This window comes from Coregonus clupeaformis, chromosome 33 (genome assembly GCF_020615455.1).
Source record: "Coregonus clupeaformis isolate EN_2021a chromosome 33, ASM2061545v1, whole genome shotgun sequence".
Lineage (NCBI taxonomy): Eukaryota > Metazoa > Chordata > Actinopteri > Salmoniformes > Salmonidae > Coregonus > Coregonus clupeaformis.
In genome coordinates, this window is record NC_059224.1 from 25,310,413 (window position 1) to 25,324,377 (window position 13,965).

Below are 13,965 nucleotides of genomic sequence, written 5' to 3' on the forward strand. Positions count from 1 at the left end.
CTCAGTTGTAGGGAACACTGAGGTTACACACACACACACACACACACACACACACACACACACACACACACACACACACACACACACACACACACACACATGTTTGTTGTACTATCCTTGTGGGGACCAATCAATTGATTCCCATTCAAAATCCTATTTTCCTTAACCCCTAACCCCAAACCGAACCCTTAACCTAACCCTAATTGTAACCCTAACCATAAACCTAACCCCTAAGAATAAAATAGTTTTTTCCTTGTGGCAACTGGCGAAATGTCCCCACTTGTCCAAATGTTTCCTTGTTTTACTATCCTTGTGAGGACTTCTGGTCTCAAGGATAGTAAAACCAAACACACACACACACACACACACACTCACACACAGGTACATATGCAAACATTTACATGAAGAAAAAAAAATCCAGTGTTTATGTGCTGTGTTTTAATACAATCTTTCTGTCTTAGCAACAGAGACTACTATTATTATGCTGTTTCACTGAAATATACACCACAGTAGATCTGTGACTATGTGTCTAAAGCTTGTGTAAATCTTCTCTCCTTACTAACTTCATAAAAGTGTCTGAGTGTGTGGGGCTGCACGCGGGACATTGTGCATTAACAGACATTGTTTAATGCTGATGACACTAAAATTGTCAAACATGAGGCAATCATTTTCATTTGACGGCCACAATGACCTAACCTGGTCTGAAATCTCAAGGGACTGGAAAGTTAATTTTCATACCACCTATCAGGCAACCAGGCTCATTCAAATCAGAAAGGCCACCAGCATTGTATTTTCCATCCAGTTTAGTCTGCCAGCTGACACACTTCCCTCCCTTATACTAAATGGTAATTGGTCATTGGTTTATCCGCTGATCTACAAAATCATGAGGTAGAATTTTAATGGGTGAGTAATGACTGCTTTACAGCAAATGACTGATTGAATTTATGAAATAGATAAGTTAGTTTATGAATTTTACAGAGATCTGTTTCACACTCATTGTGCACAATGCTCATTGCATGGTACTACAAAGGCTTCCAAAAAGGTTCAAATGGTTATTGATATCATATTGAGTAACATAAATGATACATAAATTATAAATTACTCTAATAAGAATTGTGAGAATTTTTTTTTTAACAACTTGCCTACAGGACAGTAATGTAGAATAATGAATGTATGGTCTGATTTTGTTAATAAGCCAGTCTAAGAGCCATTAGGGAAATTAACACTTTCCCCTAGAGCCATGTAAATAGAAATATGCTAAAGGTATGCTAAGAGCAGGGGCAGGAAGTGATAGTCTCAAGTAAAACATATTTACTGTAGGTAGTCCTATAATATTATATAATATTTATTCAATAAAACGTTTGCTTTAAAATCTAGAATAAAGTAAATAAAACACTGTTTGATTGAACAGTGATAAATTCTCCATAAAGTTAGAAAATGTCGTTGTAGTGACAGGTAACATTTCACCTGTTGCATGGTTGTGGCTATACAATGCAGAACAAACATGCAGAATCGTTTACATAATATTATGGATGTGATGTGACTATAATATCAGATTACTAATATTACTAAAATGTTATATTGTTTTCCATTATCGTTTATTATTATTATTATTATTATCCTGGCTTTATCGAATAAATGTCACTCCAATTAAGTTTTATTATGTGATGACCCAATCCAGATACACTAGCCCAGACAAAAACACTACCAAAAACATCGTCGGTGACGTCTCAATTCAAGGTTGTGTGCGTTTCAAGCTATTTTCTTCCCTGCTAGGCAATTGAGAGAAAAGCTGTTTGTTGCGTAGTAATGACTGTCTGTGTCTACTTCCTTCCTGCTTTATGTAGTAGCCTACACTAAGCAAACAACAGCCTAGTAGCCTACTAGCCTACTACGCGGATGCGAGGTGTTGAAGAACTCAAGTGGTCATAAGAGCAAGTATTTTGGACACGCAGCGGGAGAAAAAGTTCATTTCTGCGAGAACCGACCGTCCTTTTGCCTGAAGAAGATTGTGTGTTGTGTGAAGTTCGCGCAACAGATATTGAATGTTCTGAGACGCGCTGGATTGCATTCTGTGCTGTAGACATTCTCATCGGCTTTGATGGTTGGTCGGACAGCCACCCGTTCGATATTGGAGAACTCATAGAGGGGTTTCTATTAGGACGAGGTGTCTGTTAGTACAAGGTAAGACACTCATTTCCAATGAGTCTGTAAAGTGTCTTTCAAACTTTCCAAGCAAGTATTTAGCTATTCGCAACAAGGAAAAAAGCGAACAGTTTGTGTTGAATCATATTGATTGAACATAACAGAGTAACAGCAGCAACAAGTTGTTACTTTGTTGTTACAATGTATCAACAATTTTGGAACTCTGTTACAACAACTGTAAGGATATAGCCCAGATACTGATGATGATGCTGCTGATGATAATGATAATAATATTATTAATAATAACAATAATACTTATGTTTATTATTATTGTTGTTTTATCAAAGAAGGTCAGAGAAAATATTAGAAATTATAGTTAAGGCTTATAAGCTACTGCACGTTTTCTGTTGGTTTCTTTTTGTTATTAGATTAGCTAAACTATTTATATGGATTTTCTAAAGAATGTCATTATGGTAATGTCCAAGCCCAGTAAGCATTTTAATAACAATGGCAAATTGAGCTTGCAGTAAAGCACACATGCAGATATAGATTACCACGTGTTTGACAGAGATAGGTAGTTATTGTAGTGGAGAGCATCTGCTTCATGTCATATGAACCAATTATTGTCAATGTTAAAAAATATATAAATAAAACAAAACAAACTTGTAAATCATTGAATATTAGTTCAATCAAGTCCCAATGAAATACAGTCACTGCAGTCCATTTATTGTATGGACCCGATTTATGTTTTCTTTTCTTCTATTTGCTCTGTTTGCATTTGTACTTTTTTTTGCCCGGTCATGCAAAGAGAGCAAGTAAGTTGAGTTGTCAGTGCTGACTAAGTTCCAGGGAAGTGATGAAGAGTTCATGGGAACCATCACAGGCTCTACTCGCTCTATAGAGGCTGGAAGTGTCACTTTGCCTCTGAGAGGTGTGGGTCTGACTGGGAGAGAGAGACGCTAGGTAGACGGTCAGAATCTGACCCTTCCCCAGGTACCTGGCCAGAGGCACAATGGTGTCCCTCTTCTCACCTGGTCCACTTTAATGTTGGCTGACATCTCCTGCCTGGCTCTCCTCCTCCTCTCTGCCTCCAGATGCTGGGGACTGGGGAGCCACACAGCTGCTGTTATTGAAGCATTATGCCACATGTTAACCAATATTTCAGTTTGAGGTGAACAGTAGTATTTTCTATAAGGTATTGAATTGTTGTTCCATGGTGTGTCAGTGTAAAGATATAAATCTACTGTGGGCTTGTGCAAAATATAGACCAGTGTGCCATTTTCAAAGCAACTAAAACTCATTTAGAACTTACGTCATTCATAGGAAAATCCAAAGCCCAACTCTGTGTGGTAAAGTTAACATGGACTCATTTTGAAATGTCAATGTTTTGTTTGTGTAACATACATTCAGCAGGGTTGATGTTATTCTGGGTTGTGATCCAGGGTGCCCTTTAAACAATACTTCTTAAATGTCTTGCATCAGATCTTTTCCCTTTAAAGGGAATACTTGATGTTTTCTTCTCTGCCTGCTCCCTGAAACACTAATCTTGCAGTATTTAATATAAATGTAGCTTCAACTTAATCTTTCCTTCTGCCTTTTATGTTTATTATTATTCACATATTTTCCAGAGACTCTAGTCACTGCAATTAACCTACAGTATATACAGTAACAGTATCCCACTTGGCACACACTGGTTGAATCAATGTTGTTTCCACGTCATTTCAATATAATTACATTGAACTAACATGGAATAGACGTTGAATTGACGTCTATGCCCAGTGGGATACTTGTTTCTAGATCCCTATCTTTGAGCTCAATCACAATATGCTTACTCACTCTCAAAATAGCCTACAAGCCTTGTTATGGGACTATTTGTTTTGACTGTTTTGTGTCACAGGTTAGCTAAAACCACCATATGTGATATAAGGATTCAGGAATGCAGAATGGTCTTTTTTCCTCAGAGTCTGAAAGTACGCTATTAATCACATTTCTGTCTCACTGAAGCAAAGACATAAAAGGCCATGTGGATTTTCTCCATCAGAAGCATATGTTTTAAATATTTAGAATAAACTTTGTGTATTTTCTTGCAACAGAGGAGCATATTTTGTCCAGCAGAAGACTTAAAACTGTATTTCCTCAAACGCTGCTGGACCTCCTTCGCAGACAAAGTGTGGGGGCTGCCCTAGATTAAAAAGAAAAATAAAATTGAGTAGACAAGCACGTCATAAAAGAGCAATGCCAAATAGCCGTATCATTCCATTTCAGGAACATGTAGTTTACGGTAGAGAGCTACAGTGAATACTGATATGATTTGTTACTTTCTCTCTCTAAGACTAATGGCAACAAGTAAATCTATTCTTGTGTCTCATTACCTACAGTAGATTTTAAGTAACAAAAGTTAAACTCTGGGTATTTTCTTAGCTAGAGAAAAAGCTAACACATGCCTATTTCATGGAACATTGATTTGCATCTTGAATAGGCATGTAATCCACCTTGCCTTGGGAAGGAATGCTACCTTTGTGAGGGATTTTCTGGGTCATATTTTTAGAACAAAATGAAAGCTACACACTCATTAGTCCACATTCCACAGTGTGGGAAATAAGCTTTATTCTCATTCAAATGCAAGTCATACAATTGCAGCCTTTATTGAAGCTTTTACTGACTATGTTTTGTTTTTCCTCTTCAACAACTCTCCTCCATAAAATATTCAGCAGGGAATTCCACCTCTCCTCTCACATACTCCACCAAATGCTATGGTGGTGTGTAGATGCCAGAGCACCAACCAGGACTAGGGCTAGATGGGAGCCCATACTGACAGTATCAGCCTGATACTATGGCTGCTTATGCCCTGAGCAGTCTGATTATGATGAATAGCAACAATCTGAAGAGTGAGAGTAGCCCTCGGACTGGGAGGCCTGTGCTGCCTGTGCCAGGCCGCTCCACCTACTGCCAGCTCCAGGTGACTGGGGGCCCCTACAGCCCTGGCAGTCTGAGTCCTGGCTCCCCTGGGGGCTCCTTCGTCTTTCCCCCCTCTCCAGGCCCCAGCAGCCCCAGGGCCCGCTCCCCCTGCCGCCACCCTGATACCCTGGGGGTGATCGTGGGCAACCGTGTCCGCCGGCTCAGCAGCAACGGAGATGAGGAGGCCCCAAACGGGGAAGTGAAGCGCACAGTGCAGCTCCTGCAGATCCACCGGGAGCTCCTGAATGTGGAGGTCAACAAGAAGGTGGGTCTGTTCGAGGCCCAGATCTCTGGCCTGCGCACCCAGGTTCAGAACGCTGAGATCCAGCGCAGCCCTAGGTCCCTGCGCAGAACAGGCCCAGCCTCCCAGGCCAGCCGGCCCACCCAGGTGCCCACCTCCAACCCCCCACAGAGAGACTTCTCTCCAAGCATTCCCAAGGAACTCCAGAATGGGAAATGGTGTCTCCGCTCGGAGCAGGGAGTAACGGGGAACAGCAGAATGGAAAATAGCACGGCTGACCCAAATACGGAACAGGGAAGTCTGCTTGTGAAGAAATCAGCAGGAACTTGGGCCCAAGCTGACAGTTCAGCGAGCAGTCACTCCCCGAGTACACTGGGGATTGGCAGCTTCTTGGCAGGCAGCGACAGTGAGCGCCCTGCGGAGTGGGCCCAGACCTGTCTGACAAAGGCAGGAACGGAGCCAACGGAAACCCAGCTGCAAGCAGCCTCGGCCTGGGCCGACAGAGAGGGGAGCTGCCCAGAGGTGGGGACCACCATCCCAGCCGTCATAGTAACGGACCACGGGATGGAGGCCCAGGGAGAAGGCTGTGATCCAAGCAGCGCGCCCCAGCACAGCCCCAGGTCATCCCGAGCCCTGAGGAAGCTGTCCTCCTCCTCAGCCTCTTCCACAGGCTTCTCCTCCTCCTGGGAGGAATCAGAGGACGACATCTCCAGCGACCCAGAGAGAGCCGAGGGACTGTCACCTGCCCTCCTTAACACCCAGCAGAAAGCTGTGAGTAACACACTAATCAATTTATTTTCTCTTTCACATTGAATGGGTAGATAGATAGAAATCTAATTTTACCAAAAACATTTGGTTTATTGTTCAATGAAATAGGGACTGAAGTTCATAATTAAAGTTTTAAGAAAGCTTTTGGATAATTGGGAAATTCTGTTTCAACACATTTAAGTGGCATATGTAGGTCTGTGACACTCCCATCTCTAAATTAACTTTTACGTTTGCTAGAGGGCCTCTCTTCACCAAGCTCTTTGTCACACGGCGCTCTTGCAACAAACCGATCCGCTTCCTCCCTGAATAACGGTTGACATTCTCACTAACAAAGGTACTTCTGGGTCCCGTTGTCAGCTCAGTCTCTGACCGCTGTTGAACAGCCTTTAAAGAGAAGGCTTAAAGCGCTGTATATATGAGGGTATGTGTATACAGGTGTAGGATCTTCATTTGACCAGTTTCTCACAGCAGGAAAATAATGCTGCAGCAACAGGAAATGCAAATTATTGTGTGGATTATAATTAATGGACATTTTTGTAGGGGTTTACACATTTTCAGTTAGGGCAAATAAAGTCTGAAATGACTAACTTTAGAAGCCTTTTTAAACGTCAAATACATTACAAGTTGGCATTTCCTGCTGTTCAGGAAATTTCTTGCAACAACAGGATGATCAAAATAAGATCCTCATTAAGGGAAGAGTTTGCTTCAAAACAATGCACCAGGATTTGCTTCGTAAGTGTTAGGACCAATACATGTAATGGTGAGTGTGCTACTGATGGGTGGTCTGAGATATTAATTACAATATACCTTCGAACTCGTCTGTGAGAATTTGTCATCTCATAAAAACCTCCTTGGCCTGTCTACGTCTGACTCTGACCTTATGTCTGAGATGCGTCACTGATTTCCGTCATCACAGTGTTGTGTTGTTGGGTTGCAGCTGGAGCACACACACAGACACAGGCCTTCAGTGGCAGACTAAAGTGGCAGGATGAGGATAATGTGTTCCACATGTCGTACGGGACGTGTGCCAAGAGATCCATGTGATGTCTTGTCTAGGATAAACAAGTAAATCAGAGGGAGAAAACACTTCATTGTGCCCATCTGGGCTGACCATAGCAAACAAAATAAATATGTGAATGCAGAGCACAGCTGCAAGGCCAAGATGGCCCAGATAGCCTTGAAGTTAAGTGAATGGAACAGTGCTGGTTTTGTGAAGGCTGTTTACACTGTAACTGATTTGCTTTGGAGAGGAATGTGTTGCTTTATGTATCCATGACAGGGAGGCAGTCCTCTCTTACTGGCCTATGTCTGAGGAAAGTGTGAGTCCCAGAAAAAGAGAAAATACACTTAGCAAGCTACTTGATGATGATAGATCAAATCAAATCAAATGTTATTTGTCACACACATGTTTTGCAGATGTTATTGCGGGTGTAGCAAAATGCTTGTGCTTCTAGCTCCGACAGTGCAGTAATATCTAACAAGTAATATCTAACAATTTCACAACATATACCTAATACACACAAATCTAAGTAAGGAATGGAATTTAAGAATATATACATATATGGACAAGCAATGACAGAGCGGCATGGACTAAGATACAGTAGAATATTATAGAATAGAATACAGTATATACATATGAGATGAGTAGTGCAAGATATGTAAACATTATTAAAGTGGCCAGTGATTTCAAATAGGCAGCAGCAGCCTCTAATGTGCTAGTGATGGCTATTTAACAGTCTGATGGCCTTGAGATAGAAGCTGTTTTTCATTCTCTCGGTCCCAGCATTGATGCACCTGTACTGACCTCGCCTGCTGGATGATAGCGGGGTGAACAGGTAGTGGCTCGGGTGGTTGATGTCCTTGATGATCAGAACCATTACCCAGCAGACCTCTGCTTATTAATGAGCGATATTATCTTGACCTTTATGTTAAACTGATCTGTAATTTATATCTTGCAGTGAGCTCAGATTGGTGGATAAGGTGTCTGGAGTGCAGATAGGATAAATTAATCCAGCTTGAAAGGACGTATTTTATTTTATAAAGCGGTTTATTGCTACAAATTATTCATTGTACTTTCCAATTAGTTCAAGTTAACTGGGTGTAAATAATAGGTTTCTGGAGTCTATTGGCTATAGTTTGTACTTACTTTTCACAGTATTCTCTTATAATAAGGATAGTTGTGTAAACATATCAGGAACCTCCCCTAGGAATTCGACTACTATAGTTTTTCCAGATACTTTATTTTGTGAAAGGAATTAGTTATATGTGGGTCGTTCCACCAATTAGGTGCCTTTTGAGTAGTGTAACTTGGTGAAAAGAAACTGCTTTATTTCACCTCATTTTAACATTCTGTCATAAAAAGCATGTTCCCATCTCAAAATTACTATAGTAAGTGTCTATTAAGTGCCAATTAAATTTGACCGTAACAGGGTTGACGAATCCCCTTGTGACAGGGGAAATGGAAGCTTGTTTTGTGCAACAGGGTTGGGCAAGTGAATACAAGCATCACAACAAAATGTAAATCATTAAAACATTTCTAGCCTGTCTATCTGTGGGTTACAGGGTTGACATGTTATGCTCAACCCGCTCAGTTTTCCACCACAAAACACCAGAAACTGGCCAAAAATAATAGAACCAGCTCACCTGCTTTTACACTATGATTTGACTATTAGATGTTCAATGTTTCTTTTGAAAGAAAAAAAACATGCAGCACCCCTGAAAAATCGGAATAAAAAAATGACATTTTTTTTCCTTCTCAAAAGTAGTGCACTGGGCCTTTACTAATCCTGTATTAGCGGACCGATATAGCCTTCTGTAGCACAGCTCCAAAAAATGTTTTACAGCGCCACAATATATCTCAGTGTATTGCATAAATCGTGCATGCAGTGAATTGCAATGTTGGTGCGGTAAAATAATCTAGTCCAGTTTAATGAATTACAGTGTAGGCTAATCCAAGTGTAAACTATGACACAATGTAAATGGAGAAGGCAGCGACAGCGACGTGGTCAGCGACAGATCAAAATAGTGGCACAAAGTCTCCGGGTGAACGGAGGAGTTGTCCATGATGCTGTCATTCAAGGTCCTTTATTTACCATGTTTGTAATGAGCACGGTACGGTTGGATTTTGGCTTCAGCTCAGATGCAGCACACAGACACCACCGGCTACAGACCTACCAAAGACCTGGTGTAGTGCTATTTCTTTAGATGAGGGAGTGCAAAAAATATGTAAATGATGTCATAATTTCCGCAATCAAAGTTTGTACTGACAGATGTAGCCTATTGAATAGCCTATCATGGCTCTCCAACACTGTTCCTGGAGTGCTACGGTCTTGTAGAGTTTCACTCCAACCCAAGTTGTAACTAACCCGATTCATTTTATAAACCAGCAAATTATTAGAATCAGGCGCGCTAGATTAGGGTTGGAATGAAAACCTACAGGATGGTAGGTCTCCAGGAACAGGGTTGGAGAGCCCAGTTATAAAATATGCATAAAATGCATCCTCCAATTGCAACGTCTGCCTGTGCCCACACATATTGTCTCAAGATTATTTTTTATTTTTAGTACCCTCAAACACCAAATTAGGCAAACCTAATTTCAAAATAGGCCATCATCACTGTCAATCGTGAATGATAATTATTCAAGTTTTAGCGGTGAAACTGCATCTGCATGCCAATCATTTGATTGATCTCAATCAGTTTAATGGGAATAGCCTATGCATTTCGATCTTCTTGAATTACTGTTTCGTGAGTGAATTAGGGCAGATGATGTTAACAAACTATTAAGCGTTCTTGTATTTTGTTTCAATCAAAGCATAATGTACAGTCGTGGTCAAAAGTTTTGAGAATGACACAAATATAAATTTTCACAAAGTCTGCTGCCTCACTTTTTATGATGGCAATTTGCATATACTCCAGAATGTTATGAAGAGTGATCAGATGAATTGCAATTAATTGCAAAGTCCCTCTTTGCCATGAAAATGAACTTTTCCACTGCATTTCAGCCCTGCTACAAAAGGACCAGCTGACGTCATGTCAGTGATTCTCTCGTTAACACAGGTGAGAGTGTTGACGAGGACAAGGCTAGAGATCACTCTGTCATGCTGATTGAGTTAGAATAACAGACTGGAAGCTTTAAAAGAAGGGTGGTGCTTGAAATCATTGTTCTTCCTCTGTTAACCATGGTTACCTGCAAGGAAACACGTGCCGTCATCATTGCTTTGCACAAAAAGGGCTTCACAGACAAGGATATTGCTGCTAGTAAGATTGCACCTAAATCAACCATTTATCGGATCATCAAGAACTTAAAGGAGAGAGGTTCAATTGTTGTGAAGAAGGCCTCAGGATGCCCAAGAAAGTCCAGCAAGCGCCAGGACCGTCTCCTAAAGTTGATTCATACACAAAAAAAAAAATGTATGCACGCCTGACTGTAAGTCGCTTTGGATAAAAGCGTCTGCTAAATGGCATATTTATTTATTTATTCAGCTGCGGGATCGGGGCACCACCAGTGCAGAGCTTGCTCAGGAATGGCAGCAGGCAGGTGTGAGAGCATCTACACGCACAGTGAGGCAAAGACTTTTGGAGGATGGCCTGGTGTCAAGAAGGGCAGCGAGGAAGCCACTTCTCTCCAGGAAAAACATCAGGGACAGACTGATATTCTGCAAAAGGTACAGGGATTGGACTGCTGAGGACTGGGGTAAAGTCATTTTCTCTGATGAATCCCCTTTCCGATTGTTTGGGGCATCCGGAAAAAAGCTTGTCCGGAGAAGACAAGGTGAGCGCTACCAGTCCTGTGTCATGCCAACAGTAAAGCATCCTGAGACCATTCATGTGTGGGGTTGCTTCTCAGCCAAGGGAGTGGGCTCACTCACAATTTTGCCCAAGAACACAGCCATGAATAAAGAATGGTACCAACACATCCTCCAAGAGCAACTTCTCCCAACCATCCAAGAACAGTTTGGTGACGACCAATGCCTTTTCCAGCATGATGGAGCACCTTGCCATAAGGCAAAAGTGATAACTAAGTGGCTCTGGAAACAATAATCCCATTGAGAACTTGTGGTCAATCCTCAAGAGGCGGGTGGACAAACAAAACCCCACAAATTTTGACAAACTCCAAGCATTGATTATTTAAGAATGGGCTGCCATCAGTCAGGATGTGGCCCAGAAGTTAATTGACAGCATGCCAGGGCGGATTGCAGAGGTCTTGAAAAATAAGTGTCGACTGCAAATATTGACACTTTGCATAAACTTAATGTAATTGTCAATAAAAGCCTTTGACACTTATGGAATGCTTGTAATTATACCTCAGTATACCATAGTAACATCTGACAAAAATATCTAAAAACACTGAAGCAGCAAACTTTGTGAAGACCAATACTTGTGTCATTCTCAAAACTTTTGACCATGACTGTATATCCTGCATAGTGGCTCTGAGTTTTGGCACGTGATAATTATTTTGGGACTATTCAGCTTCAGCTAACCATCCTAAAATGTCATTAGAAATTAGGTGTTTTTGGTGAAACAGTAATGTTATAGGCCTGCTATTCTATTCTATTCCGTTCTGTTATATAAAATACTAATAAATCACTATTCGGCGTAGGCAATAGATCTTTATGAGTGTTATTTTAAACGATTGGAGCACCCTTCGTGGTTCTAAAAGGACAGGGCTAAATAAACTTTGATTTGATTGGCTGGAACACATGGTTACAATATACCTATTACAGAATAAAACAAAACAGAGGGCTGACCTATGAATTGATATAATTTATTTTCATATATTTAATCATCAAATCAATGGATGAACATAAGTAGTGAACATAAATCATTACTATGTAGAATTGCAGGAAATTCGTTTTAAAATAGCCATAAAATCAAGCTTTCGGTGTGGTGTATTCATGCATCTCAATAAACTATAACCTAAATGCATTGTTACCTCCAACTTGGCCCAATTCACATTTCCAATTTCCCACCTTGACATACAGTGCCTTGCAAAAGTATTCATCCCACTTGGCGTTTTTCCTATTTTGTTGCGTTACAACCTGTAATTTAAATGGATTTTTATTTGGATTCCATGTAATGGACATACACAACATAGTCCAAATTGGTGAAGTGAAATGAAAAAAATAACTTGTTTCAAAAAATTCTAAAAAGTAAATAACTGAAAAGTGGTGCATGCATATGGATGAACCCCCTTTGCTATGAAGCCCCTAAATAAGATCTGGTGCAACCAATTACCTTCAGAAGATACATAATTAGTTAAATAAAGTCCACCTGTGTACAATCTAAGTGTCACATGATCTCAGTATATATACATCTGTTCTGAAAGGCCTCACAGTCTGCAACACCACTAAGCAAGGGGCACCACCAAATAAGCGGCACCATGAAGACCAAGGAGCTCTCCGAACAGTTCAGGGACAAAGTTGTGGAGAAGTACGGATCAGGTTTGGATTATAGAAAAATATCAGAAACTTTGAACATCCCACGGAGCACCATTAAATACATTATTAAAAAATTGAAAGAATATGGCACCACAACAAACCTGCCAAGAGAGGGCCGCCCACCAAAACTCACAGACCAGGCAAGGAGGGCATTAATCAGAGAGGCAACAAAGAGACCAATGATAACCCTGAAGGAGCTGCAAAGCTCCACAGCGGAGATTGGAGTATCTGTCCATAGGCCAGGTTATCCTGGCGCCGACGAAGATGGCGGCCTCGCGACTAGCTCTTAAGAAACTTTGCAGTATTTTCTTTTTTTATGTATTATTTTTTACATTATTAGCTCAGAAAGTGTTTAGCATCATTACATACAGCAGGGAAAAACTATTGGATATCAGAGCGGCGGTAACTCACCAGCATTATGACCAGGAATACGACTTTCCCAAAGCAGATCCTTTGTTTGCTCTCCCCAGGGCAACTGAACTGATTCCAGCGGCTGACCCAAAACATCGCCGGCGGAGGAGAGGCACTCGGAGCGGCCTGCTGGTTCGACTTAGGAGGCGCGCACACCACCCACCGCTTCCAAGTATTCTACTCGCTAATGTTCAGTCTTTGGTTAACAAAGTCGACGAACTACGGGCAAGGATTTATTTCCAGAGAGACATCAAGGCCTGTAACATATTCTGTTTTGCGGAAACATGGATCTCTTGGGATATTCTGTTGAAATCGGTCCAGCCAGATGGGTTCTCAGTTCATCACGCAGACAGGAATAAATATCTCTCCGGGAAGCAGAAGGGCGGAGGTGTGTGTTTCATGATTAACGACTCATGGTGTAATTGTAGTAACATACAGGAACTCGAGTCCTTCTGTTCACCCGACCTAGAATATCTCACAATCAAATGTATTATCTCCCAAGAGAATTTTCTTCGGTTATAGTCACGGCCGTGTATATCCACCCTCAAGCCGATACTACGACGGCCCTCAAATAACTTCACTGGACCTTATGCAAACATGAAACCACATATCCTGAGGCTACATTTATTGTAGCCGGGGATTTTAACAAAGCAAATTTGAAGACTAGGCTGCCGAAGTTCTATCAACATATCGACTGTTGTACTCGCGCTGCTAAAATCCTCGACCATTGCTATTCGAACTTCCGGGATGGTTATAAGGCCCTCCCCCGCCCTCCTTTCGGCAAATCTGACCACGACTCCAGTTTGCTTCTCCCTTCCTATAGGCAGAAACTCAAACAGGAAGTACCCGTGCTAAGGACTATTCAACGCTGGTCTGACCAATCGGAATCCACGCTTCAGGATTGTTTTGATCACGCGGACTGGGATATGTTCCGGGTAGCTTCCGAAAATAATTTAGACGTATACACTGAAACGGTGACTGAGTTTATCAGGAAGTGTATAGGTG

General features: G+C 41.4%; 1 protein-coding gene across 1 annotated transcript in view; it reads left to right on the top strand.

Annotated features, from left to right (window-relative positions):
- The first annotated feature begins 1,793 nt into the window (after positions 1-1,793).
- Positions 1,794-13,965, top strand: part of LOC121548905 (inositol-trisphosphate 3-kinase B-like) — a 62,724-nt gene continuing 50,552 nt past the window's right edge. The window contains exons 1-2 of the mRNA XM_041860558.2: positions 1,794-2,184; positions 4,857-6,115. Coding sequence (XP_041716492.1) covers positions 4,979-6,115 — 1,137 coding nt within the window. The 5' untranslated portion in view covers positions 1,794-2,184; positions 4,857-4,978. The remainder of the gene's footprint in view (positions 2,185-4,856; positions 6,116-13,965) is intronic.